The sequence below is a fragment of the Oncorhynchus keta genome, chromosome 8 (genome assembly GCF_023373465.1).
Source record: "Oncorhynchus keta strain PuntledgeMale-10-30-2019 chromosome 8, Oket_V2, whole genome shotgun sequence".
Classification (NCBI taxonomy): domain Eukaryota; kingdom Metazoa; phylum Chordata; class Actinopteri; order Salmoniformes; family Salmonidae; genus Oncorhynchus; species Oncorhynchus keta.
In genome coordinates, this window is record NC_068428.1 from 25,422,815 (window position 1) to 25,448,201 (window position 25,387).

Consider the following 25,387-nt stretch of genomic DNA (forward strand, 5'->3'; position numbering starts at 1 on the left):
AATGTCAATGTATGTGATTGTTGATACACCCTCCTTGATATGATACGTCATTCTCTTTTCTCTACCTGAGCAACTCATACTTCACACCGCCCCTCCCTTCACTGGCCAATAATGATAACCTTGCTCTAACTCCGATCTCTCTCTCTCTCTTTCCCTCTCTTTATTTCTCTTCCTCTCTCACAGGAGAAAGTTGACACAAGCCCCACTTCTCTGCAGCTTCGATCTGAGATTCAGGTAAGCCAAAACTCCCCTTGCATTGGTCACACAACATTTATACTTGGTGACATTTACATATCGTTACATCAGCATCAGAGTTACATTACTTTGTACATACATTTTTACATCAATGTTATTTGAGCTATTAGACGTTGAGTAACACAACCTGAATGCTATACCGATGTTACATGTCTGAATATCAGGCTAAACGCAGTACCTCTTCTGTCCACAGGAGTCCCTTGGTTTCAGCAGTGAGGTGTCCACTCCAGAGACAGAGAGAAAGTAAGACTATAGTTCAACCCCACTTCTCTCTAGATGTGTGACGAATGTGCAGTGCAGTGAATCTGGGTTATATCATCAACACACGCACATATAGACACACACGCACTCATACACACGCACACACACACATATGTTGGTCACGAATCATGTTGTAATGGGAATTTCCAGGTAAACCAAAAGGAGAGCAGTGTTTGATAACATCAATCGAGTTTAATATAAGAATTCAGGGAGATACCTCCAGAACAGAAGCATAGAAAATGTCTAACGGGTCTTCTCTGAGAATATATTAATCACACAGCACCGTATGTTTTGTAAATAGTAATAATCATTTGGAGGGTGTTTCCATTTGTCCTATTTCACACATGTACAAGTATATATTAATATGCATGCGTGAATTGTAAGTGTGTTTTTTGCATATCCCTGAGACACCCTTGAAGAGTGGGGACACGGCCAGGGTCTGCCATTATCAACGGCAACCCTGGAGCAATTAGGGTTAAATGCCTTGCTCAAGGGCACATCAACAGATTTTTCACCTTGTTGGCTCGGGATTTGAAGACCTTTTGGTTACTGACCCAACACTAACTGCTATGCTACCTTCCACCCTGAGACTCCAGCCTGAGAGGCTTGTAGAAAGTCTCAACATCAGCTGCTACAGAATTACTCTGTCATAGATACATTATCAATGTGTCCTCGAATCCAGTCTGGCGTCAAACTTTAACCAAAACATTCAACACTGGCAGACATTTGATACTGGCAGTTAAATAGGTCAAAGGTAACAACATCAGTACTTAGTCACAACACATCATTAATTATACACTGCAGTGACGGTCAGTGATGTTTAAGATGAGGGAGGACGATAATCTTTTCATGGCCATGGCCTTATTTCTATTACAGAATATTGGATGACTGTCATTCATATTCCGTTCACCCATCTCATTGTAACATCGATAGGTTTAGGCTACTACATGATACTCAAATGTTCCCTATACTCATCATGGGGTTGCTATAACCTAGCCTATGAATTAAAGTTTACAACATAGGTGCACAATTCGAGATTTTTTGTTGTTGTAATCAAGGTGACAGACAGTGACACATTCAGTACCACCTTGTACACTTGCCTGCATCTAGCTGATCTAGGGTGTAGTCATTAGTCCAACATCTGCAAACGAGAGTTTGTATTGGACAAATTCAAGTATCCCTGTTTAATTCCACTTAAGAAATGTTTTTGAACAGAATTGGCAGAATGAATACACCCCTGATCACACGCAAACATAGCAGCCATATACAGTGCCTTGCAAAAGTATTCATTACCCATGGCATTTTTCCTATTTTGTTGCATTACAACCTGTAATTTGAATGGATTTTTATTTGGATTTCATGTAATGGACATACACAAAATAATCCAAATTGGTGAAGTGAATTTAAAATGACCTCTACGAGGGTAATGAAGCAGTCAGGGACAGGGCCTGAAAGATAGTAGGTAGCGCTCAGTCCACTGGCAACAGTACTACACACATGCATGCACACACACACGCATACACACACACACACACACACACACACACACACGTGCGCACGCACACACAGAGAGAGAGAGACACACACACACACACAGAGACACACAGACACCGATCATCCCTCTCAAGCTCACAGCAGGACCACTCTAACAATGGGAGTCCTTACAAGGAGCCAACGGTGCGGTGAATCGCTAGAGCCCAGAGAAAGTCAATGGAGAGACAGGAGAGAGAGGACGTAGCAGTTCTCTAGGAGAAAAGATGACCTAATAATGATATACAGTAGCTCCTGTGTCATGTGATGTGTCTATTATATATCTGTCTCCCTCAGTGATAATGTCAACAGCTCGTGGCTCACTACACTACACCAGCTCTGTGGGGAGAGTGCTGACGAGGAAAAAAGACACATAGCTAGCCCACAGAGCTCCTGTGTGTGTGTGTGTGTGTGTGTGTGTGTGTGTGTGTGTGTGTGTGTGTGTGTGTGTGTGTGTGTGTGTGTGTGTGTGTGTGTGTGTGTGTGTGTGTGTGTGTGTGTACAGTGCCTTGCAAAAGTATTCATCCCCCTTGACGTTTTTTCCTATTTTGTTGCATTACAACCTGTAATTTGAATGGATTTTTATTTGGATTTCATGTAATGGACATACACAAAATAATCCAAATAAAAAATGTAAAACAAAAAATTGGTGCCTGCATATGCATACCCCTTTGCTATGAAGCCCCTAAATAAGATCTGGTGCAACTAATTACTTTCAGAAGTCACATAATTAGTTAAATAAAGTCCACCTGTGTGCAATCTAAGTGTCACGTGATCTATCACATGATCTCAGTATATATACACCTGTTCTGAGAGTCTGCAACACCACTAAGCAAGGGACACCGCCAAGCAGGTCAGGGACAACGCTGTGGAGAAGTTCAGATCAGGGTTGAGTTATAAAAACATATCAGAAACTTTGAAAATCCCACGGAGCACCATTAAATCCATTATTAAAAAATGGCAAGAGAGAACCACCCACCAAACTCCCAGACCAGGCAAGGAGGGCATTAATCAGAGAGGCAACAAAGAGACCAAAGATAACGCTGAAGGAGCTGCAAAGATCCACAGCAGAGATTGATGTATCTGTCCATAGGACCACTTTAAGCCGTACACTCCACAGAGCTGGGCTTTACGGAAGAGTGGCCAGAAAAAAAAGCCATTGCTTAAAGAAAAAATAAGCAAACACATTTGGTGTTCGCCAAATGGCATGTGGGAGACTCCCCAAACATATGGAAGAAAGTACTCTGATCAGATGAGACTAAAATGTCTGGCGCAAACCCAACACCTCTCATCACCCTCATAACACAATGTTTTTCATTGTCAGAGACTGGGAAACTGGTCAGAATTGAAGTAATGATGGATGGCGCTAAATACAGGGAAATTCTTGAAGGAAACCTGTTTCAGTCTTCCAGAGATTTTAGACTGGGAGGGAGGTTCACCTTCCAGCAGGACAATGACCCTAAGCATACTGCTAAAGCAACACTCGAGTGATTTAAGGGCAAACATTTAAATGTCTTGGAATGGCCTAGTCAAAGCCCAGACCTCAATCCAATTGAGAATCTGTGGTATGACTTAGATTGCTGTACACCAGCGGAACCCATCCAACTTGAAGGAGCTGGAGCAGTTTTGCCTTGAAGAATGGTCAAAAATCCCAGTGGCTAAATGTGCCAAGCTTATAGAGACATACCCCAATAGACTTGCAGTTGTAATTGTTACAAAAGGTGGCTCGTCGTATAATTCCTTCTCACATCTGCACTCTCTCACCTTTTCCCTTTGCTTGTGGATTTCAGTACACAACACATCATCTATGTTTTTTACCTTTATTTAACTAGGCAAGTCAGTTAAGAACAAATTCTAATTTACAATAACAGATTACCAGGGAACAGTGGGTTAACTTCCTTGTTCAGGGGAAGAACGACAGATGTTTACCTTGTCAGCTCAGGGATTTGATCTGGCAACCTTTCAGTTACTGGCCCAATGCTCCAACCACTAGACAGACCAGGCAGAAAAACCTTTCCAAGCCAAACCTTCATATTATAACTGCTAACCACTACACACAGGCTACATCGTTGTCACCAGATTAGCTAACAACGTTAGTAATGTTATAGTCAACATAGCTACTAGAACTAACGTGTTAGTAAACCCGCTACAATCATGCAGTACATTGTACAGTCAGCAAGCAACTGTCCATAAATGTATAAAACCAAAAGCTTACCTTGATTTGGAAGAGTTCCTGTGTTGGATAGCCATAGCCAGCTAGCTAACATAGCACCCCTCTCTGTTTGAGCTGGGTATTTGGGTAGGCTAAACTAGCTAGATGTATTCACTAGCTAAGTGAAACGATTACAGCTAAATATATCTATCTGTCTCTCTCTCTCTCGCTTCTTCATTTTTAAACTATTACATTTTATGCACTGCAGTGCTAGCTAGCTTGAGCTTATGCTTTCAATACTAGATTCATTCCTTGATCCTTTGATTGGGTGGATAACATATCAGTTCATGCTGCAAGAGCTCTGATAGGTTGGAGGACATCCACCGGAAGTTGTCATAATTACTGTGTAAGTCTATGGAAGCGGGTGGGAACCATAAGCCTCCTAGGTTTTGTATTAAAGTCAATGTACCCAGAGGGTACCCAGGAGAGGGTGTAAACTAGCTGTCTTCCGGCTACACCATGGTGCTACCCTACAGAGTGCTGTTGAGGCTACTGTAGACATTAATTGTAAAACAGTGTGTTTTAATAAATTATTTGGTCATGTGAATATGTTCAGTATAGTTTTATGTAACGGTATGTTTTTCTCTCAAACCGGTGCACCCTCTGAATGGCACACATACACAATCCTTGTCTCAACTTAAATTTTTTTTAGCCTGTCTCCTCCCCTTAATCTACACTGATTGAAGTGAATTTAACATTAATAAGGGATTATAGCTTTCACAGGGATTCACCTGGTCAGTCTATCATGGAAAGAGCCGGTGTTCCTAATGTTTTGTACGCTCAGTGTAGAGTAACTACTTAATTAAACATGGTACTTAAAGGGAAACTTCACCATTTTTCTCCAGCACCACCCCCACATCAACATACAGTACATTAAGATGGTTTTGTAATAAAAAAAGAGAGGAAGGTAAGTGTTTCCATTGACATCATCGGTGTGCATTGTGTGATTTTGACCAATTACGAGAAGGCATTGCCTACTAATTGTCTACTAATTGGTTGATAATGTCATTGGAAACACTTATCTTTCTCTATCTCTTTTACTACAAAATATACATACATGCATACATACATGCTGTATGTTAATAATGTTTGGGTGGTGCTAGAGATGATGAACATGAAGTGGTAAATGTCCTTCCCCCAAGGGATTGCATCTGTCTGGGTCTTCCTGCACATACAATCATGTTTATTACACATCATTCCATATCCACAGTAAATCAAATACAGTTACAAATGTATGAAATAATTCCCATTACATATGTTGATCCTTTCATCATGTCCAGAGCTAATGATGTTATGAGGGTGAAGGATAAGCATCTCCAGATAGCTGCTTGTGACAACATGACTGACTGGACTCTTACACTGGAGTTATGGATAAGAGTGGACAGTAGAGGACACCTTATTACAGTCAGTCTAGGCCCAGTCACTTCCCCGTGCCTATGGTGACAGACAACCACAAACACACACACACCATTATTTGAGTAACACAGAGTGACTCAAGTCTAACTCCCTCCTCTCTGTCACGTTCCTCTGTGACTGACGGAAGGCCAGCCAAGCTCTGCTCTCTGTTTCCTCCCTATGACCTCTCCCCAGGCACCATTCTACAGCCCTCCAGGCTTCCTTCCTCCCATTGTGTCAGCTGGAGAAGGGGAGGGGAGACAGGGGTAGAGAAGAGGGGGAGATGGACCGATTACAACATGCTAGAGAAGAGGACAGGATGGGGTATGGGTGGGGTACTACACTATTAGAACAAAAGGTGCTATCTAGAACCTTAAAGGGTTTTTCGGCTGTCCCCATAGGTAGAACCCTTTTTGGTTCCAGGTAGAACCCTTTTGGGTTCCATGTAGAACCCGTACTACAGAGTACTCCTCACCGGTTCCTGTCCGCCCAGCTTGTCTGTGCATGCAAGCGTGTGTGTGTGTGTGCCTGCTTGGGTGTGTCAGTGGGTGTACGCATCCGTGCGTGCATGTGAATGTGTGTGTGTGCATACAAACGCTCGTATTTCTTACTCACTAGGACCTGCCACCTCCCAGGACTTCATGAACCAGTCATCAAACACTCATCCTGTGCTGTTAATCAATATTACAGTCACAGTTACTGTGTTGTTAATCAATTTAAGAGTCACAGTCACTGTGTTGTAATCACTATGGCAGTCACAGTCACTGTATTGATAATCACTATGACAGTCACAGTCACTGTGTTGTTAATCAATATGACAGTCACAGTCACTGTGTTGGTAACCACTATGACAGTCACAGTCACTGTGTTGGTAATCAATATGACAGTCACTGTATTGATCATCACTATGACAGTCACAGTCACTGTGTTTGTAATCAATATGACTGTCACAGTCACTGTGTTGTAATCAATATGACAGTCACAGTCACTGTGTTGGTAATCAATATGACTGTCACAGTCACTGTGTTGTAATCAATATGACAGTCAGAGTCACTGTGTTGGTAATCAATATGACTGTCACAGTCACTGTGTTGGTAATCAATATGACAGTCCCTGTATTGATAATCACTATGACAGTCACAGTCACTGTGTTGGTAATCAATATGACAGTCGGCCACTGTGTTGTTAATCACTGACAGTCACAGTCACTGTGTTGGTAATCAATTTGACAGTCACAGTCACTGTGTTGTAATCAATATGACAGTCACAGTCACTGTGTTGGTAATCAATATGACAGTCACAGTCACTGCGTTGGTAATCAATATGACAGTCACAGTCACTGTGTTGTTAATCACTGACAGTCACAGTGTTGGTAATCAATATGACAGTCACAGTCACTGTGTTGTTAATCACTGACAGTCACAGTGTTGGTAATCAATTTGACAGTCACAGTCACTGTGTTGGTAATCAATATGACAGTCACTGTGTTGGTAATCAATATGACAGTCACAGTCACTGTGTTGGTAATCAATATGACTGTCACAGTCACTGTGTTGGTAATCAATATGACTGTCATAGTCCCTGTATTGATAATCACTATGACAGTCACAGTCACTGTGTTGGTAATCAATTTGACAGTCACAGTCACTGTGTTGGTAATCGATATGACAGTCAGTCACTGTGTTGTTAATCACTGACAGTCACAGTCACTGTGTCGTTAATCACTGACAGTCACAGTCACTGTGTCGGTAATCAATATGACAGTCACAGTCACTGTGTCGGTAATCAATATGACTGTCACAGTCACTGTGTTGGTAATCAATATGACTGTCACAGTCACTGTGTTGGTAATCAATATGACTGTCACAGTCACTGTGTTGGTAATCAATATGACAGTCCCTGTATTGATAATCACTATGACAGTCACAGTCACTGTGTTGGTAATCAATATGACAGTCGGTCACTGTGTTGTTAATCACTGACAGTCACAGTCACTGTGTTGGTAATCAATATGACAGTCACAGTCACTGTGTTGGTAATCAATATGACAGTCCCTGTATTGATAATCACTATGACAGTCACAGTCACTGTGTTGGTAATCAATATGACAGTCACAGTCACTGTGTTGGTAATCAATATGACAGTCCCTGTATTGATAATCACTATCACAGTCACTGTGTAGCCTTTTTATGTCTCTATGTTGGTTTGGTCAGGGTGTGATGTGGGGTGGGCATTCTATGTTTTGTTTTCTATGTTTCTTTATTTCTATGTTTTGGCCGGGTATGGTTCTCAATCAGGGACAGCTGTCTATCATTGTCTCTGATTGGGAATCATACTTAGGTAGCCCTTTTTCCCTCCTTTCAGTGTGGGTAGTTAACTTTGGTTAGTGGCACTATAGCCCTGTTAAGCTTCATGGTCGTTCCTTTGTCTTGTTGGTGACATTTTATATCGATAAAAGAAAATGAACGCTCTTCAACGCTGCACCTTGGTCCGCTTCTTACGACGCCCGTGACAATGACAGTCACAGTCACTCTGTTGGTAATCACTATGACAGTCACTGTGTTGGTAATCACAATGACAGTCACGGTCATTGTGTTGTTAATCACTATGACAGTCACGGTCATTGTGTTGTTAATCACTATGACAGTCACGGTCATTGTGTTGTTAATCACTATGACAGTCACGGTCATTGTGTTGTTAATCACTATGACAGTCACGGTCATTGTGTTGTTAATCACTATGACAGTCACGGTCATTGTGTTGTTAATCACTATGACAGTCACAGTCATTGTGTTGTTAATCACTATGACAGTCGGTCATTGTGTTGTTAATCACTATGACAGTCAGTCATTGTGTTGTTAATCACTATGACAGTCAGTCATTGTGTTGTTAATCACTATGACAGTCACGGTCATTGTGTTGTTAATCACTATGACAGTCACAGTCATTGTGTTGTTAATCACCATGACAGTCACAGTCATGGTGTTGTTAATCACAATGACAGTCACAGTCATTGTGTTGTTAATCACTATGACAGTCACGGTCACTGTGTTGTTAATCACTATGACAGTCACGGTCATTGTGTTGTTAATCACCATGACAGTCACGGTCATTGTGTTGTTAATCACTATGACAGTCACGGTCATTGTGTTGTTAATCACTATGACAGTCACGGTCACTGTGTTGTTAATCACTATGACAGTCACGGTCACTGTGTTGTTAATCACTATGACAGTCACGGTCACTGTGTTGTTAATCACTATGACAGTCACGGTCATTGTGTTGTTAATCACTATGACAGTCATGGTCATTGTGTTGTTAATCACTATGACAGTCACGGTCATTGTGTTGTTAATAGGCCGCCCCATCCCGCATGCGGGATCGTGACTACAGCCTCAAGCTCATTACCATAACGCAACATTAGCGATTTCTGAAAATTGCAAATGAAATGAAATAAATATGCCTGCCCTCAAGCTTATCCTTTTCTTAACAATCCTGTCGTCTCAGATTTTCAAAATATGCTTTAGAACCAGAGAAAATCAATAATTTGTGTAAGAGTGGTGATAGCTAGCTTAGCATTTAGCGTTAGCATTTAGCACGCAACATTCACAAAAACCAGCAAAGGGATCAAATAAAATAATTTACCTTTGAAGAACTTCAGATGTTTCAATGAGGAGACTCTCAGTTACATAGCAGATGTCCAGTTTTTCCTGAAAGATGCTTGTGTAGGACACAACGTTCCGTTTTGTTACTATGCATTTGGCTACCGAAACTAACCGAAAATTCAGTCACCTAAACGTCGAACTTTTTTCCGAATTAACTCCATAATATCGACTGAAACATGGAAAACGTTGTTTGAATCAATCCTCAAGGTGTTTTGTCATATATCTCTTCATTGAAATGCCTTCCCTGGAAGCGTGCATTCTTCTCTGATTCGGATGGAAAAATACTCGTACCTTACTTTTGCGCACCAATTTCCACGCAGACACCGTGCGGGACACTTGGTAATTGTAGGCTCTTATGGTCAATCTTCCAATGATATGCCTACAAATACGTCACAATGTTGCAGACACCTGGGGGAAACGATAGGAAGTGTCCGTTCATTCCTGTCGCATTCACAGCCATATAAGGCGATCATGGAAAACGTGCCTCCAGAAATCCTGTTGATTTCCTGGTCACTCAAACATCTTGGTTTTGCCTGTAGATTTTGTTCTATGGCACTCACAGTGAAAATCTTTGCAGTTCTGGAAACGTCAGAGTGTCTTCTTTCCAAAACTATCAATTCCAAGCATAGTCGAGCATCTTTTCGTGACAAAATATTGCGCTTAAAACGGGCACGTCTTTTTATCCAAAAATGAAATACTGCCCCTATAGGACTAACAGGTTAATCACTATGACAGTTACGGTCATTGTGTTGTTAATCACTATGACAGTCACGGTCATTGTGTTGTTAATCACTATGACAGTCAGTCATTGTGTTGTTAATCACTATGACAGTCAGTCATTGTGTTGTTAATCACTATGACAGTCAGTCATTGTGTTGTTAATCACTATGACAGTCACGGTCATTGTGTTGTTAATCACTATGACAGTCACGGTCATTGTGTTGTTAATCACTATGACAGTCAGTCATTGGGTTGTTAATCACTATGACAGTCACAGTCATTGGGTTGTTAATCACCATGACAGTCACAGTCATTGTGTTGTTAATCACCATGACAGTCACAGTCATGGTGTTGTTAATCACTATGACAGTCACAGTCATTGTGTTGTTAATCACTATGACAGTCACAGTCATTGTGTTGTTAATCACTATGACAGTCACAGTCATTGTGTTGTTAATCACTATGACAGTCACAGTCATTGTGTTGTTAATCACTATGACAGTCACGGTCATTGTGTTGTTAATCACTATGACAGTCACGGTCATTGTGTTGTTAATCACTATGACAGTCACGGTCATTGTGTTGTTAATCACTATGACAGTCACGGTCATTGTGTTGTTAATCACTATGACAGTCACGGTCATTGTGTTGTTAATCACTATGACAGTCACGGTCATTGTGTTGTTAATCACTATGACAGTCACGGTCATTGTGTTGTTAATCACTATGACAGTCACGGTCATTGTGTTGTTAATCACTATGACAGTCACGGTCATTGTGTTGTTAATCACTATGACAGTCACGGTCATTGTGTTGTTAATCACTATGACAGTCACGGTCATTGTGTTGTTAATCACTATGACAGTCACGGTCATTGTGTTGTTAATCACTATGACAGTCACGGTCATTGTGTTGTTAATCACTATGACAGTCACGGTCATTGTGTTGTTAATCACTATGACAGTCACGGTCATTGTGTTGTTAATCACTATGACAGTCACGGTCATTGTGTTGTTAATCACTATGACAGTCACGGTCATTGTGTTGTTAATCACTATGACAGTCACGGTCACTGTGTTGTTAATCACTATGACAGTCACGGTCACTGTGTTGTTAATCACTGACAGTCACGGTCACTGTGTTATTAATCACTGACAGTCGTAGTCATGAAGACTGTAATTTAAATAAATGTCTCCCTGTCCCAGGGACCAGTCATATAGCAGCATTGTTTGTGTTGGGAGGAGTGTGATTTAGTAGTAAAGGCTGAACAGATGAAAGGCTATGGGGACTGGGAGTGAGGTTCAGTTCAGAGTCCCCACTCCACATACATTCCTATTATAAAATCCCTGCACCTTTGGAGTTGGTCTGTTCATGTGATGCCCACGTGCAGCTGAGGAACCACATACCAGAGTTATTATATATTCTGGTCGGAGTGTTGTACTGTAGGACTTGAAGCTGGGACTGGGGCCGATAGGAACCAGATGGAGGGTGCGAACTCATTCTCTGATTATTAGAATGCCATCAAGAATGAGGGAGGAGGGAGGCCCCTTTTCTGTAGCAATGTAGCTCTCTTTCTGCACTCGTTTCTTGTACTCACCCTCACCCCATCCGCTCACCCCTGATTCCCTCATCAGAGCTCATTTCACCCCAGAGCTTTCTCCCTCACCCCCTGCCCTTGCATCTCGCCATACCACCTATTTCGAAGTTGAAAGGGAGGCATGGTTCATTCCCTGGCACATTCTCCCCCCACCTCTACCCCCTTTATAGTCTGTGACCCCTGGCTTGCCATTTCCTCTATGAAGAAATAGTGCCGCCCTGTCTCTCCTCTATCCTCCCCATTGACTGCATGCTATTGTGGACAGACAGACACTCTTTCCCCCTCTTTTCAAACATATTCCTGTCCTGCTATGGTCCTATCCTCACCTCTCCCATCGGGACAATGGCCCACAGAACATTACCCGGACTTCCTCTGAGCATGCCACCCTGCCACCCTTTTTTTCTTTTTTTCTTTTAAGCCTTCCCCAAACCATAGCCCTAACCAAACCTCTTGGAATTAATGCCTGAACTGTTAACATGTTAGTTGTTTCTGTTTTAACCCTGTAACCACACAGAATTAACCCTGTAACCACACGGAATTAACCCTGTAACCACGCGGAATTAACCCTGTAACCATGCGGAATTAACCCTGTAACCATGCGGAATTAACCCTGTAACCACGCGGAATTAACCCTGTAACCACACGGAATTAACCCTGTAACCACGCGGAATTAACCCTGTAACCACGCGGACTTAACCCTGTAACCACGCGGAATTAACCCTGTAACCACGCGGAATTAACCCTGTAACCACGCGGAATTAACCCTGTAACCACGCGGAATTAACCCTGTAACCACGCGGAATTAACCCTGTAACCACACGGAATTAACCCTGTAACCACACGGAATTAGCCTGTAACCACACGGAATTAGCCTGTAACCACACGGAATTAGCCTGTAACCACACGGAATTAGCCTGTAACCACACGGAATTAGCCTGTAACCACACGGAATTACCCTGTAACCACACGGAATTACCCTGTAACCACACGGAATTAACCCTGTAACCACACGGAATTAACCCTGTAACCACGCGGAATTAACCCTGTAACCACGCGGAATTAACCTGTAACCACGCGGAATTAATCCTGTAACCACACGGAATTAACCCTGTAACCACGCGGAATTAACCCTGTAACCACGCGGAATTAACCCTGTAACCACGTGGAATTAACCCTGTAACCACGTGGAATTAACCCTGTACCCACACGGAATTAACCCTGTAACCACGCGGAATTACCCTGTAACCACGCGGAATTACCCTGTAACCACGCGGAATTAACCCTGTAACCATGCGTAATTACCCTGTAACCACACGGAATTAACCCTATAACCACGCTGAATTAACCCTATAACCACACAGAATTACCCTGTAACCACACAGAATTACCCTGTAACCACACGGAATTAACCCTGTAACCACAAGGATTTAATGCTTCAAAAATAGATCCTTACTACGTCAAATTTAGAAGATCTTGTTGCATAGAGGATATCCCTGTGACCTCTGACCTTTACCTCTACAGGGGTCACCCTACTGGTCTTCCTGTGGGATATGACTCCGCTCCCTAGCGTTAGCTGTTCTCATTGTCCATCCCGGATCACTGGGACCCCCTCATACTAGGTGGTTAGGTCTTACACACACACACACACACACACACACACACACACACACACACACACACACACACACACACACACACACACACACACACACAGTGTATAAGTACACATACATGCTGAATGCAAATACAGTGGCTTACGAAAGTATTCACCCTCCTTGGCATTTTTCCTATTTTGTTGCCTTACAACCTTGATTTACACAACATGTCTACCACTTTGAAGATGCAAAATATTTTTTATTGTAAAATTGACAACAAAACAGAAAACTTGAGCATGCATAACTATTCACCCCGCCAAAGTCAATACGTTGTAGAGCCACCTTTTGTAGCAATTACAGCTACAAGTCTCTTGGGGTATGTCTCTATAAGCTTGGCACATTTAGCCACTGGGATTTTTGCCCATCCTTCAAGGAAAAACTGCTCCAGCTCCTTCAAGTTGGATGGGTGTACAGCAACAAAAGTTTATCTCAATACTTTGTTATATACCCTTTGTTGGCAATGACAGAGGTCAAACATTTTCTGTAAGTCTTCACAAGGCTTTCGCACACTGTTGCTGGTATTTTGGCCCATTCCTCCATGCAGATCTCCTCTAGAGCAGTGATGTTTTGGGGCTGTTGCTGGGCAACACTGACTTTAAACTCCCTCCAAATATTTTTTCTATGGGGTTGAGATCTGGAGACTGGCTAGGCCACTCCAGGACCTTGAAATGCTTCTTACGAAGCCACTGCCCGGGCGGTGTGTTTGGGATCATTGTCATGCTGAAAGACCCAGCCACGTTTCATCTTCAATGCCCTTGCTGATGGAAGGAGGTTTTAATAATAATAATAATCTCACGATACATGGCCCCATTCATTCTTTCCTTTACAAGGATCAGTCGTCCTGGTCCCGTTGCAGAAAAAAAGCCCCAAAGCATGATGTTTCCACCCCCATGCTTCACAGTAGGTATGGTGTTCTTTGGATGCAACTCAGCATTCTTTGTCCTCCAAACACGACGAGTTGAGTTTTTACCAAAAAGTTATATTTTGGTTTCATCTGACCATATGACATTCTCCCAATCTTCTTCTGGATCATCCAAATGCTCTCTAGCAAACTTCAGACGGGCCTGGACATGTACTGGCTTAAGCAGGGGCACACGTCTGGCACTGCAGGATTTGAGTCTCTGGCGGTGTAGTGTGTTACTGATGGTAGGCTTTGTTACTTTGGTCCCAGCTCTCTGCAGGTCATTCACTAGGTCCCCACGTGTTGTTCTGGGATTTTTGCTTATCATTCTTGTGATCATTTTGACCCCACGGGGTGAGATCTTGTGTGGAGCCCCAGATCGAGGGAGATTATCGGTGGTCTTGTATGTCTTCCATTTCCTAATAATTGCTCCCACAGTTGATTTCTTCAAACCAAGCTGCTTACCTATTGCAGATTCAGTCTTCCCAGCCTGGTGCAGGTCTACAATTTTGTTTCTGGTGTCCTTTGACAGCTCTTTGGTTTTGGCCATAGTGGAGTTTGGAGTGTGACTGAGGTTGTGGACAGGTGCCTTTTATACTGATAACAAGTTCAAACAGGTGCCATTAATACAGGTAACAAGTGGAGGACAGAGGAGCCTCTTAAAGAAGAAGTTACAGGTCTGTGAGAGCAGAAATCTTGCTTGTTTGTAGGTGACCAAATACTTATTTTCCACCATAATTTGCAAATAAATTCATTAAAAATCCTACAATGTGATTTTCTGGATTTCTTTTCTCATTTTGTCTGTCATATTTGAAGTGTAGCTATGACGAAAATTACAGGCCTCTCTCATCTTTTTAAGTGGGAGAACTTGCACAATTGGTGGCTGACTAAATACTTTTTTGCCCCACTGTATGCACACAACACTTTTTCATGTTAAATTTTTATTTTTATTTCACTTCACCAATTTGGATTATTTTGTGTATGTCCATTACATGAAATTCAAATAAAATTCATTTAAATGACAGTTTTTAATGCAACAAAATAGCAAAAACAAGTGGAATGAATACTTTTGCCAGGCACTGTACACACACACACACACACACACACACACACACACACACACACACACACACACACACACACACACCCGGATGCCAGGAGCTCTGTGGGCTAGCTATGTGTCTTTTTTCCTCGTCAGCACTCTCCCCACAGAGCTGGTGTAGTGTAGTGAGCCACGAGCTGTTGACATTATCACTGAGGGAGACAGATATATAATAGACACATCACATGACACAGGAGCTACTGTATATCATTATTAGGTAATCTTTTCTCCTAGAGAACTGCTACGTCCTCTCTCTCCTGTCTCTCCATTGACTTTCTCTGGGCTCTAGCGATTCACCGCACCGTTGGCTCCTTGTAAGGACTCCCATTGTTAGAGTGGACGCCCTGCTGTGAGCTTGAGAGGGATGATCGGTGTGTGTGTGTGTGTGTGTGTGTGTGTGTGTGTGTGTGTGTAGTACTGTAGCCAGTGGACTGAGCGCTACCTGCTGGGAGCTTTCAGGCCCTGTCCCTGGCTGCTTCATTACCCTTGTAGAGGTGTGTGTGTGCACGTGTGTTTCTCTCTGCCTCACTCCTCTCATTGTGGTGTGCGTGTGGACATAGAGAAGCTTAGTACTGGCATAGCACTGTACAATCTGTCCTCATTTAACCTCCACATAGATCTCTGAAAACTAAAACACCAGCTTTCAGGCCAAGTCATTTCAGTGTGATTTCCCCAGAGTATTTCCTCACTGCGATGGCGAGGCATAGAACACACACCCAACAGCGAGAAAGATACAGAGCCAGAACTGTCTTTATGGAACCTAACTCTCCTGTGGCATAATTTCAGGCCCATAATTCAATCATGACTAAAACTCTCCACCCCACAAGGAAAGTAAAGGCACTGCTTACTGACTGTTGCACATGCTCCTTCACACAACATACATGGTTCTGTCCTTGGACTCACTCTCTGTATGGCGTTGCTTTGTGTACGGTTACAACAGGAAGTTTAGAACCAAACCTTTTACTGCAGTGGGCTAAATCAGGGTCACACAGAGTGTTTCTTGTTAGTCTTTTAAACAAATCTACTTTTAAACAAAAGTATACACCTCACACATATGGTAGAAGGCTTAACATGTTTTGAGTTTGCATCCCAATATTACACTCTATATACTTAACAGAAGACTGAAATATAACAAAACTGTTTGACATGGAAACACCGTATTTTCCTCGGTTTCATTTTTAAAATCTTTATTAATGAGGAAATTATGACAAATGTGAATAACATTCCACCCATGGGGTCAAAGAGGTCACTTTGGGTAATTGACTGCAGGAAAAGGCCACAACAGGTCGGCCTCCCTGTACTAACTTACAACAAGAAAGTTGGCTGAAGCAGAAAAAAAGTGCAACCAAGCAGGATAAATGTTGGAAGTAAAGAAGCATGCAGAGATTTAGCCTAAACCAGTTAAGTAGCTTCAGCACACAATGGTCTGACTGACAGACTCTAGAAACATTGGTGTGTGTGTGTGTGTGTGTGTGTGTGTGTGTGTGTGTGTGTGTGTGTGTGTGTGTGTGTGTGTGTGTGTGTGTGTGTGTGTGTGTGTGTGTGTGTGTGTGTGTGTGTGTGTGTGTGTGTGTGTGTGTGTGGTAATTTATAGAGCAGGGGGCTAGGTTACAGGAGAAAGATCTTCTGTTGGGGGAGTTCTATTAGCATTAGTTGGGGCCCACTGGGGCCTAACCCGGAGATAGAGAGAATAGAGAGAGGAAGAGAAAGAGGGGGATAGAGAGATAGATGAGGAGGTGGCAAGCATACAGACCATTAGCATCTCATTATGTTGCCATGGCAGCCAGGCTTTAAACGGCCCTAAACTTTCCCATAGTGCCCAGAAGGCCGTCACGTCTACTATGCACACACACCCTCACAAAGAGGAGGGGAGACCTGTCGTGCTTGTTTTGTTCCTGCCACAGACACACACACAATGCCTCCAACCTCACTGAACTGACAACCACCTGTCTCTACCTCTCTGCATGCATCAGCGTGCGTGTGTCTGTTTGTGTGATGGGTTTAGCATGGAGGCCAGGGCCTGAGTTTATCTCTCTCAGGAGGGGTGTGTGTGGGTCACTGGATGCCTGATGAAGACAGACTTAATGTGTCTCTGTGGGCCTCTACTACTGGACAAGCTGTCCTCTCTGACTCCCCCTGCATGATTCATGTGTTTAACCATAACTCCAACAGAGCAGGGAGCACTGACAGACAATGCACTGCCAGACTGTCCACTGCCATAGACACTCTGCTATAGACACACACTGCTATAGACACTCTGCTATAGACACACTCTGCTATAGACACTCTGCTATAGACACTCTGCTATAGACACACTGCTATAGACACACACTGCTATAGACACACACTGCTATAGACACACACTGCTATAGACACTCTGCTATAGACACACTCTGCTATAGACACACTCTGCTATAGACACACTCTGCTATAGACACTCTGCTATAGACACACTCTGCTATAGACACACTCTGCTATAGACACTCTGCTATAGACACACTGCTATAGACACACACTGCTATAGACACTCTGCTATAGACACACTGCTATAGACACACACTGCTATAGACACTCTGCTATAGACACACACTGCCATAGACACACGCTGCTATAGACACACACTGCTATAGACATACACTGCCATAGACATACACTGCCATAGACACACACTGCCATACACACACTGCCATACACACACTGCCAGACACACACTGCTATAGACACACACTGCCATAGACACACACTGCCATAGACACACACTGTTATAGACACACACTGCTATAGACACACTCTGCTATAGACACACACTGCTATAGACACACACTGCTATAGACACACACTGCTATAGACACACACTGCCATACACACACTGCCAGACACACACTGCTATAGACACACACTGCTATAGACACACACTGCTATAGACACACACTGCTATAGACACACACTGCTATAGACACACACTGCCATAGACACACACTTCCAGACACACACTTCCAGACACACACTGCTAGACACACACTGCTATAGAGACACACTGCTATAGACACACACTGCTATAGACACACACTGCTATAGACACACACTGCTATAGACACACTGCTATAGACACACTGCCATAGACACACACTGCCATAGACACACACTGCTATAGACACACACTGCTATAGACACACACTGCCAGACACGCACTGCTATAGACACACACTGCCAGACACACACTGCTATAGAGACACACTGCCATAGACACACACTGCCTTAGACACACACTGCCTTAGACACACACTGCCATAGACACACACTGCCATAGACACACACTGCCATAGACACACACTGCCATAGACACACACTGCTATAGACACACACTGCCATAGACACACACTGCCAAAGACACACACTGCCAGACACACACTGCTATAGACACACACTGCCAGACACACACTGCCATAGACACACACTGCCATAGACACACACTGCCATAGACACACACTGCCATAGACACACACTGCCATAGACACACACTGCCATAGACACACACTGCCTTAGACACACACTGCCTTAGACACACACTGCCATAGCCATAGACACACACTGCCATAGACACACACTGCCATAGACACACACTGCCATAGACACACATAGACACACACTGCCATAGACACACACTGCCATAGACACACACTGCCATAGACACACACTGCCATAGACACACACTGCCATAGACACGTACTGCCATAGACACACACTGCCATAGACACACACTGCCATAGACACACACTGCCATAGACACACACTGCCATAGACACACAGTGCTATAGACACACAGTGCTATAGACACACACCGCTATAGACACACACTGCCATACACACACTGCCATAGACACACACTGCCATTTTTTTTTTTTTTTTTTTTACCTTTATTTAACCAGGCAAGTCAGTTAAGAACACATTCTTATTTTCAATGACGGCCTGGGAACAGTGGGTTAACTGCCTGTTCAGGGGCAGAACGACAGATTTGTACCTTGTCAGCTCGGGGGTTTGAACTCACAACCTTCCAGTTACTAGTCCAACACTCTAACCACTAGGCTACGCTGCCGTAGACACACACCGCTATAGACACACACCGCTATAGACACACACCGCTATAGACACACACCGCTATAGACACACACTGCTATAGACACACACTGCTATAGACACACACTGCCAAAGACACACACTGCCAGACAGACACTGCTATAGACACACACTGCTATAGACACACACTGCTATAGACACACACTGCCATAGACACACACTGCCAGACACACACTGCCAGACACACACTGCTATAGACACACACTGCTATAGACACACACTGCTATAGACACACACGCTGCCATAGACACACGCTGCCATAGACACACACTGCCATAGACACACACTGCCATAGACACACACTGCTATAGACACACACTGCCATAGACACACACTGCCATAGACACACAGTGCTATAGACACACACTGCTATAGACACACACTGCCATAGACACACACTGCCATAGACACACACTGCCATAGACACACACTGCCATACACACACTGCCATACACACACTGCCATAGACACACACCGCTATAGACACACACCGCTATAGACACACACTGCTATAGACACACACTGCCATAGACACACACTGCCATAGACACACACTGCCATAGACACACACTGCCATAGACACACACTGCCGTAGACACACACTGCCGTAGACACACACTGCCGTAGACACACACTGCCGTAGACACACACTGCCGTAGACACACACTGCCGTAGACACACACTGCCGTAGACACACACTGCCGTAGACACACACTGCCTTAGACACACACTGCCATAGACACACACTGCCGTAGACACACACTGCCGTAGACACACACTGCCATAGACACACACTGCTATAGACACACACTGCCGTAGACACATATACTGGTGAACACAAAATACTTTAATAAACGTATAATACTATCATTATATCACTAATACATTTAAATGGTGCCAATCACTCTCTCTCAAAAATCTCTGTTTTTTCCTGGACTCTGAAGAGAACAAATGAGTTTATCATGTCTTCGTCCTCTCTGGAAAACAGACTGAAAACAGATCCATTCATGTGGTGTCCCTTTCTTCCATAACAAGAGAAAGAATTCGCCACAGTGAACATGTGTTCTGTGTTGGGCGCTGCCCCGTAAACGGGAATGGAAGAGGATAAACAGAGAATAGGAGAAAACAACACTCAAACATCAGCCCAAGACTGGAACTACTTGGGATAACATTTGTCAATGTATAGACCTGTACTATTTATATTGTTTAATAGAACTCTAGAGAAGCTTTTAGGGTCTTCTTATTCAATGTTGTGAGTTCTTGCTTTTGAGGGCAGTGAGAATCAGGTTGTCAAATTAAAGTGAAGTTTTGAGGCTCTCGCATCCTTACTCTTCCTCACTCCAGTAACTTTCCACGCTCTCTTAACTCTTTCCCCCATCTCTCTCTTCCTCCCTCTCGCTCTCTATCTCTCTGTCTCCGTGTCTCTCTCTCTCTCTTCCTCCCGCTAGCTCACTATCTCTCTGCGTCTCTGTGTCTCTCTCTCTCTCTCTCTCTCTTCCTCTCTATCTCTCTGTCTCCGTGTCTCTCTCTCTCTCTCCTCCCGCTAGCTCACTATCTCTCTGTCTCTCTCTCTCTCTCTCTCTCTCTCTCTCTCTCTTCTCTCTCTCTCTCTCTCTCTCTCTCTCTCTCTCTCTCTCTCTCTCTCTCTCTCTCTCTCTCTCTCTCTCTCTCTCTCTCTCTCTCTCTCTCTCTCTCTCTCTCTCTCTCTCTCTCTCTCTCTCTCTCTCTCTCTCTCTGTGTCTCTTCCTCTCTCTCTCTCTCTGTGTCTCTCTCTTTCTCTCTTCCTCTCTCTATCTCTCTGTGTCTCTCTCTTTCTCTATCTCTCTGTGTCTCTCTCTCTATCTCTCTCTCTCTATCTCTCTGTCTCTCTATCTCTCTTCCTTTCTCTCTGTCTTGCTCTATCTCTCTGTCTCCGTGTCTCTCTCTCTCTCTTCCTCCCTCTCTCTCTCTCTCTCTCTCTCTCTCCCTCTCTCTCTGCGTCTCTGTCTCTCTCGCTCTCTCTCGACTCTGTCTATCCCGAGGAGGGAAGTGGAAACAGAAACAGGCTGAGTCTGCCCCGTGGTTTTCTCTCTGTCTACTCTTTTTTTAATCCCTATTTTCTCCTTTTCTCTTCTACCATCTCCTTTGCCCCTCCCCTTCCCTTCTTCATCCACTCCAATCCACTCTTTCCCCATCTTCCCATCAGCCCTGTCCTCCTCCTTCTCCTCGTCTCCTCTCATCCACTCCTCTCTTCCAACCCCCACCCTCTTCTCCTCTCATCCCCCCCCATTCCTTTCTTCTAAAGGTATCTCTGCCCTGCGCTACTCAGGAGCCAGCCTGTGTGTGTGTGTAGAGCTCCACCTCTGTCCTCTAGTGGTGAAGACATTGAACAGCAGCCAGAGTAAAAACCCTGAAACGCAGAGACATCAGCAGCATCGCGTCCAAACAACAGCATATGTTCTATCTCAGAGGGACAGAGTTGACTGGACGTCCCCAGTGTTTAGACGTCTCTGTGCTAGAGAAGTAATGGTGTGTGGTGCTGAGAAGAAATAAGGATCTATTATTCTGATGTTAACCCTCTCTCTCCTCTCTGTCACCATTGTACTTTCCAGGATGTCTCTGCACAAGTCCAGCTCTGAAGATGGCTCTGGAGGTTAGTAGCAATCAACCTTTAACAAAAAATACTTCTGTTTTCTGTTACTGTTTCTAGCTAACCAGCAGGGTTGGGGTCAATTTTATTTGAATTACCGGTAGTGAATAAATCAAGTAAAATTGAATTCTAAACATTTCCTTATTTACACTCCAGATAATGCTCTCTCTTAAACACTGGGTCCTTCTGATGTGTCTGGGTGTCTGTGAGTGTGTGTCGTAGTGTTATCTGACAATCTCTCTCTCTCTCTCTGTTCCTCCTAGGTAAATGGGACAATAAGAAGAAGAACAAATCCTTCTGGCAGAATTTCCGCAAGACGTCTCAGAAGGGAGTCATGCAGCAGACGTCAAAAGGTATGACATTATTACACTTTGTTATATAGTGTGTTATTTTCATGGAAATTACATTGTTCAATTCTAATTTATCATATTTATTATCTGGGAATTACTTATTTTTGGCCCATTTTTCATGTTATTCCATAATACTCTATGTTATGCCCCAGCTGTTTTATAATTCTCTGACTTTAGCCCTGACCATTGACTTTCTCTGACATTTGTCTAGGAGAGGACATAGGCTACGTGGCCAGTGAGATCACCATGAGTGATGAAGAGCGCATCCAGCTGATGATGATGGTGAAGGAGAAAATGATCACTGTGGAAGAGGCTTTAGCTCGGGTAGGAACCCTCTTACCCACCCTGTACGCCTTACCCCCACTCTCCCTCTCAGACAGACCCCCACCCAGGCCCTGGAGAGGACCTCCACCCCACCTTCAAGCTGGCCCCAAGCCCCAGCTCCATCACTGCATCGTGGGCTCGCCCGGCTCCAAACCTGCCCTCTCTCCCGTTTCATCCACCAAGCTCCATATCCAGCTTTTACTAAAACGACTTACTCTTACTAATCATTCATTTGGCTTTAATAATAACCTTGCATTGCTATTTTTTTACACACAAACACACTCATGCCGCCCCAGACCCTGGCCAAGGGCGCCTGCCACCTGGGGGGGGCTGTTCATGCTGTAGGGATAGCTGGACATGTTAGCTCAGTGGCCCCCCTGGTGGGTGGTTAGAGTGGTGCATTCTGGATTTGTCCTCTGGGTGGATGTGGTGGCTGGAGTGGCATTCAGTGGTCCCTCTTGTCTCCTCTTCTCTCCTTTCTCTGTCTATGTTCATCTGGTTGTTTGTCAAATTCGTCTTCACTTTTTCTCATCTCTCCCGGTCATTTGTTCTGCTGTTCTCTGTTCTCTTCCTCTCTTCTTCCTCCTCTCCTCTCATCCTCCCTCTCCCACTCTGTGGTAACTGTAAAGGAGAGAATGATGTGGGTGACTGCAGTCTTGTAGAATTACTGTAGGTCTCTCTCCACAAGGCAGACGTTGATTCTCCTCCAGCTCTGCCTGTATCTCTGGTGTGTTATTGGGTGCTGGTCTGACTTTTACTCTCCTCCACTGTGACTGACACTCAAACAAATCAGACTCGGGAATCAAGGAGCAGCCTTTGTGAACAGTTGTCTTGTATTTGTTTCGTTGGACCTCACTTATGTTGGCCTGTGACCTGTGTATGTGTGTGTGTTCTACGTTTGTATCTACATTGTGTCTTGGTGTTGGTTTGGTTGTGTGTGTGGAGGGGTAGCTGTTTCTATAGTGAGAGTGGGCCATTATCCCCTGCCCTCTCTCTAAACTCTTGTTCTCCTATAGCTGAAGGAGTATGAGAACCATAGCAGACAGTCCAGCAGTACTGACACTGCAGAGTGGACTGATGGATCCACTCCCAATCTAAACCAGTCCTCAAACTGCAAAGTAAGTACTTCTGACCTTTGACTGAACTTTCACCTCTCACCCCGTGACCTCAAACACCTCAGGATCAAAGCCCCACAGAGGAGCAGCCATCTTTGTTTTGTTTCATGTTGGAATTATGTCTGTGTGTGTGTGTGTATGTTACCTTGGAGTGGGTATTTGTGTGTGTGAGGACACATGTATGAGACCATTAGCTGTGACGTCCCTTCCCTAACTAACCTGGATATTAACTAATGGCATACCCCAGCATCCCGTGTGTGTTGACACTCAACTATGTGTGTAGTGCAGACTATGAGCCTGTAAGACTGGGATTGGGTTGATCAGTGCATGCATCCCCACCCTGGATTTTGCAGTGAAGAGGAAAAATGACTAATTAAGGTTATAGAACACTTTAATGTTGTCCTTAAAGATGAACTCTGAACTAGGAACTGATTTCCATCAAGCCCCAGTCCTGATTCCACCCTGTATCGTTTCCCCCTTCTTCCATCTTAAAGGGGAATATCACTCAAAAACTATCTTTTGGTATTTAGTGTTTTGCATGTCAGCAGTCAAGATATTGGACTTTTAAAAAGAAAAATGTCTCAATCATCATGATGATGTGTTTTGCATCATATGATGATTTGGCTGGAGACACCTTTCTTCTGAAAAGTCCAATATCTTGCCTACTTGACTGCTGACATGCAAAACATTTTGGGACTGTATCAATAGTGGACTAATGAAACAAATACCAAAATATTGTTTTTGAGTAAAATGTCCCTTTAAGTCAGTGCTGAAAGTATCTGTCCAGATGACCAGCTGTGGTCAGTGGAGAGCAGGCTCTGGACCTCCCAGTCCTGAAGTGTCCTTCCAGACCATGGGGTTTAGTGACAGGTCTTTTGCTCTGAAGACGTCTGCCCTAGCATGGTGCCGCCACAGCCTTGACACCAAGCTAGAGGTCTTCTCGGATCCCAAAATTGAGATCCGAACCGAATTGGATCCGTGAAATTCCTACCTGGCCCCAACAGGATCGGGTCATTTCGCTTGAAAATCTATATCCGATCCGGATCCAAGGTGAACCAGGTCCGACCCAAAACATGCCCGAGTTGAGAGAGAATCCGATTCAAAATTGGGTCGGGTCTGTATCCAACCCAAATGGATCCAAAATATGAAAAACGTAAGCCAGCAAAATTGTTTCGACTTGTTTGTGCATTTATGGTTGTATTTCAAATATTTGTGGTGTACAGGATAGTATTTTCATAATGACATATACAGTGGGGCAAAAAAGTATTTAGTCAGCCACCAATTGTGCAAGTTAAAAAGATGAGAGAGGCCTGTAATTTTCATCATAGGTACACTTCAACTATGACAGACAAAATGAGAAAAGAAATCCAGAAAATCACATTGTAGGATTTTAAATGAATTTATTTGCAAATTATAGTGGAAAATAAGTATTTGGTCACCTACAAACAAGCAAGATTTCTGGCTCTCACAGACCTGTAACGTCTTCTTTAAGAGGCTCCTCTGTCCTCCACTCGTTACCTGTATTAATGGCACCTGTTT

At 43.7% G+C, this 25,387-nt stretch overlaps 1 protein-coding gene across 8 annotated transcripts in view; it reads left to right on the forward strand.

Moving 5' to 3' along the window:
- LOC118387048 (SAM and SH3 domain-containing protein 1-like) overlaps positions 1 to 25,387 on the forward strand; it is a 342,773-nt gene that overhangs the window by 270,917 nt on the left and 46,469 nt on the right. For 7 of the 8 annotated variants that reach the window (XM_052523873.1, XM_035775159.2, XM_052523875.1 and 4 more), the window contains exons 3-8: positions 184 to 234; positions 449 to 498; positions 22,022 to 22,062; positions 22,323 to 22,412; positions 22,621 to 22,733; positions 23,750 to 23,851. In XM_052523873.1, the coding sequence (XP_052379833.1) occupies positions 184 to 234; positions 449 to 498; positions 22,022 to 22,062; positions 22,323 to 22,412; positions 22,621 to 22,733; positions 23,750 to 23,851 (447 nt within the window). The remainder of the gene's footprint in view (positions 1 to 183; positions 235 to 448; positions 499 to 22,021; positions 22,063 to 22,322; positions 22,413 to 22,620; positions 22,734 to 23,749; positions 23,852 to 25,387) is intronic. The other variant, XM_052523874.1, reaches the window with a different exon arrangement.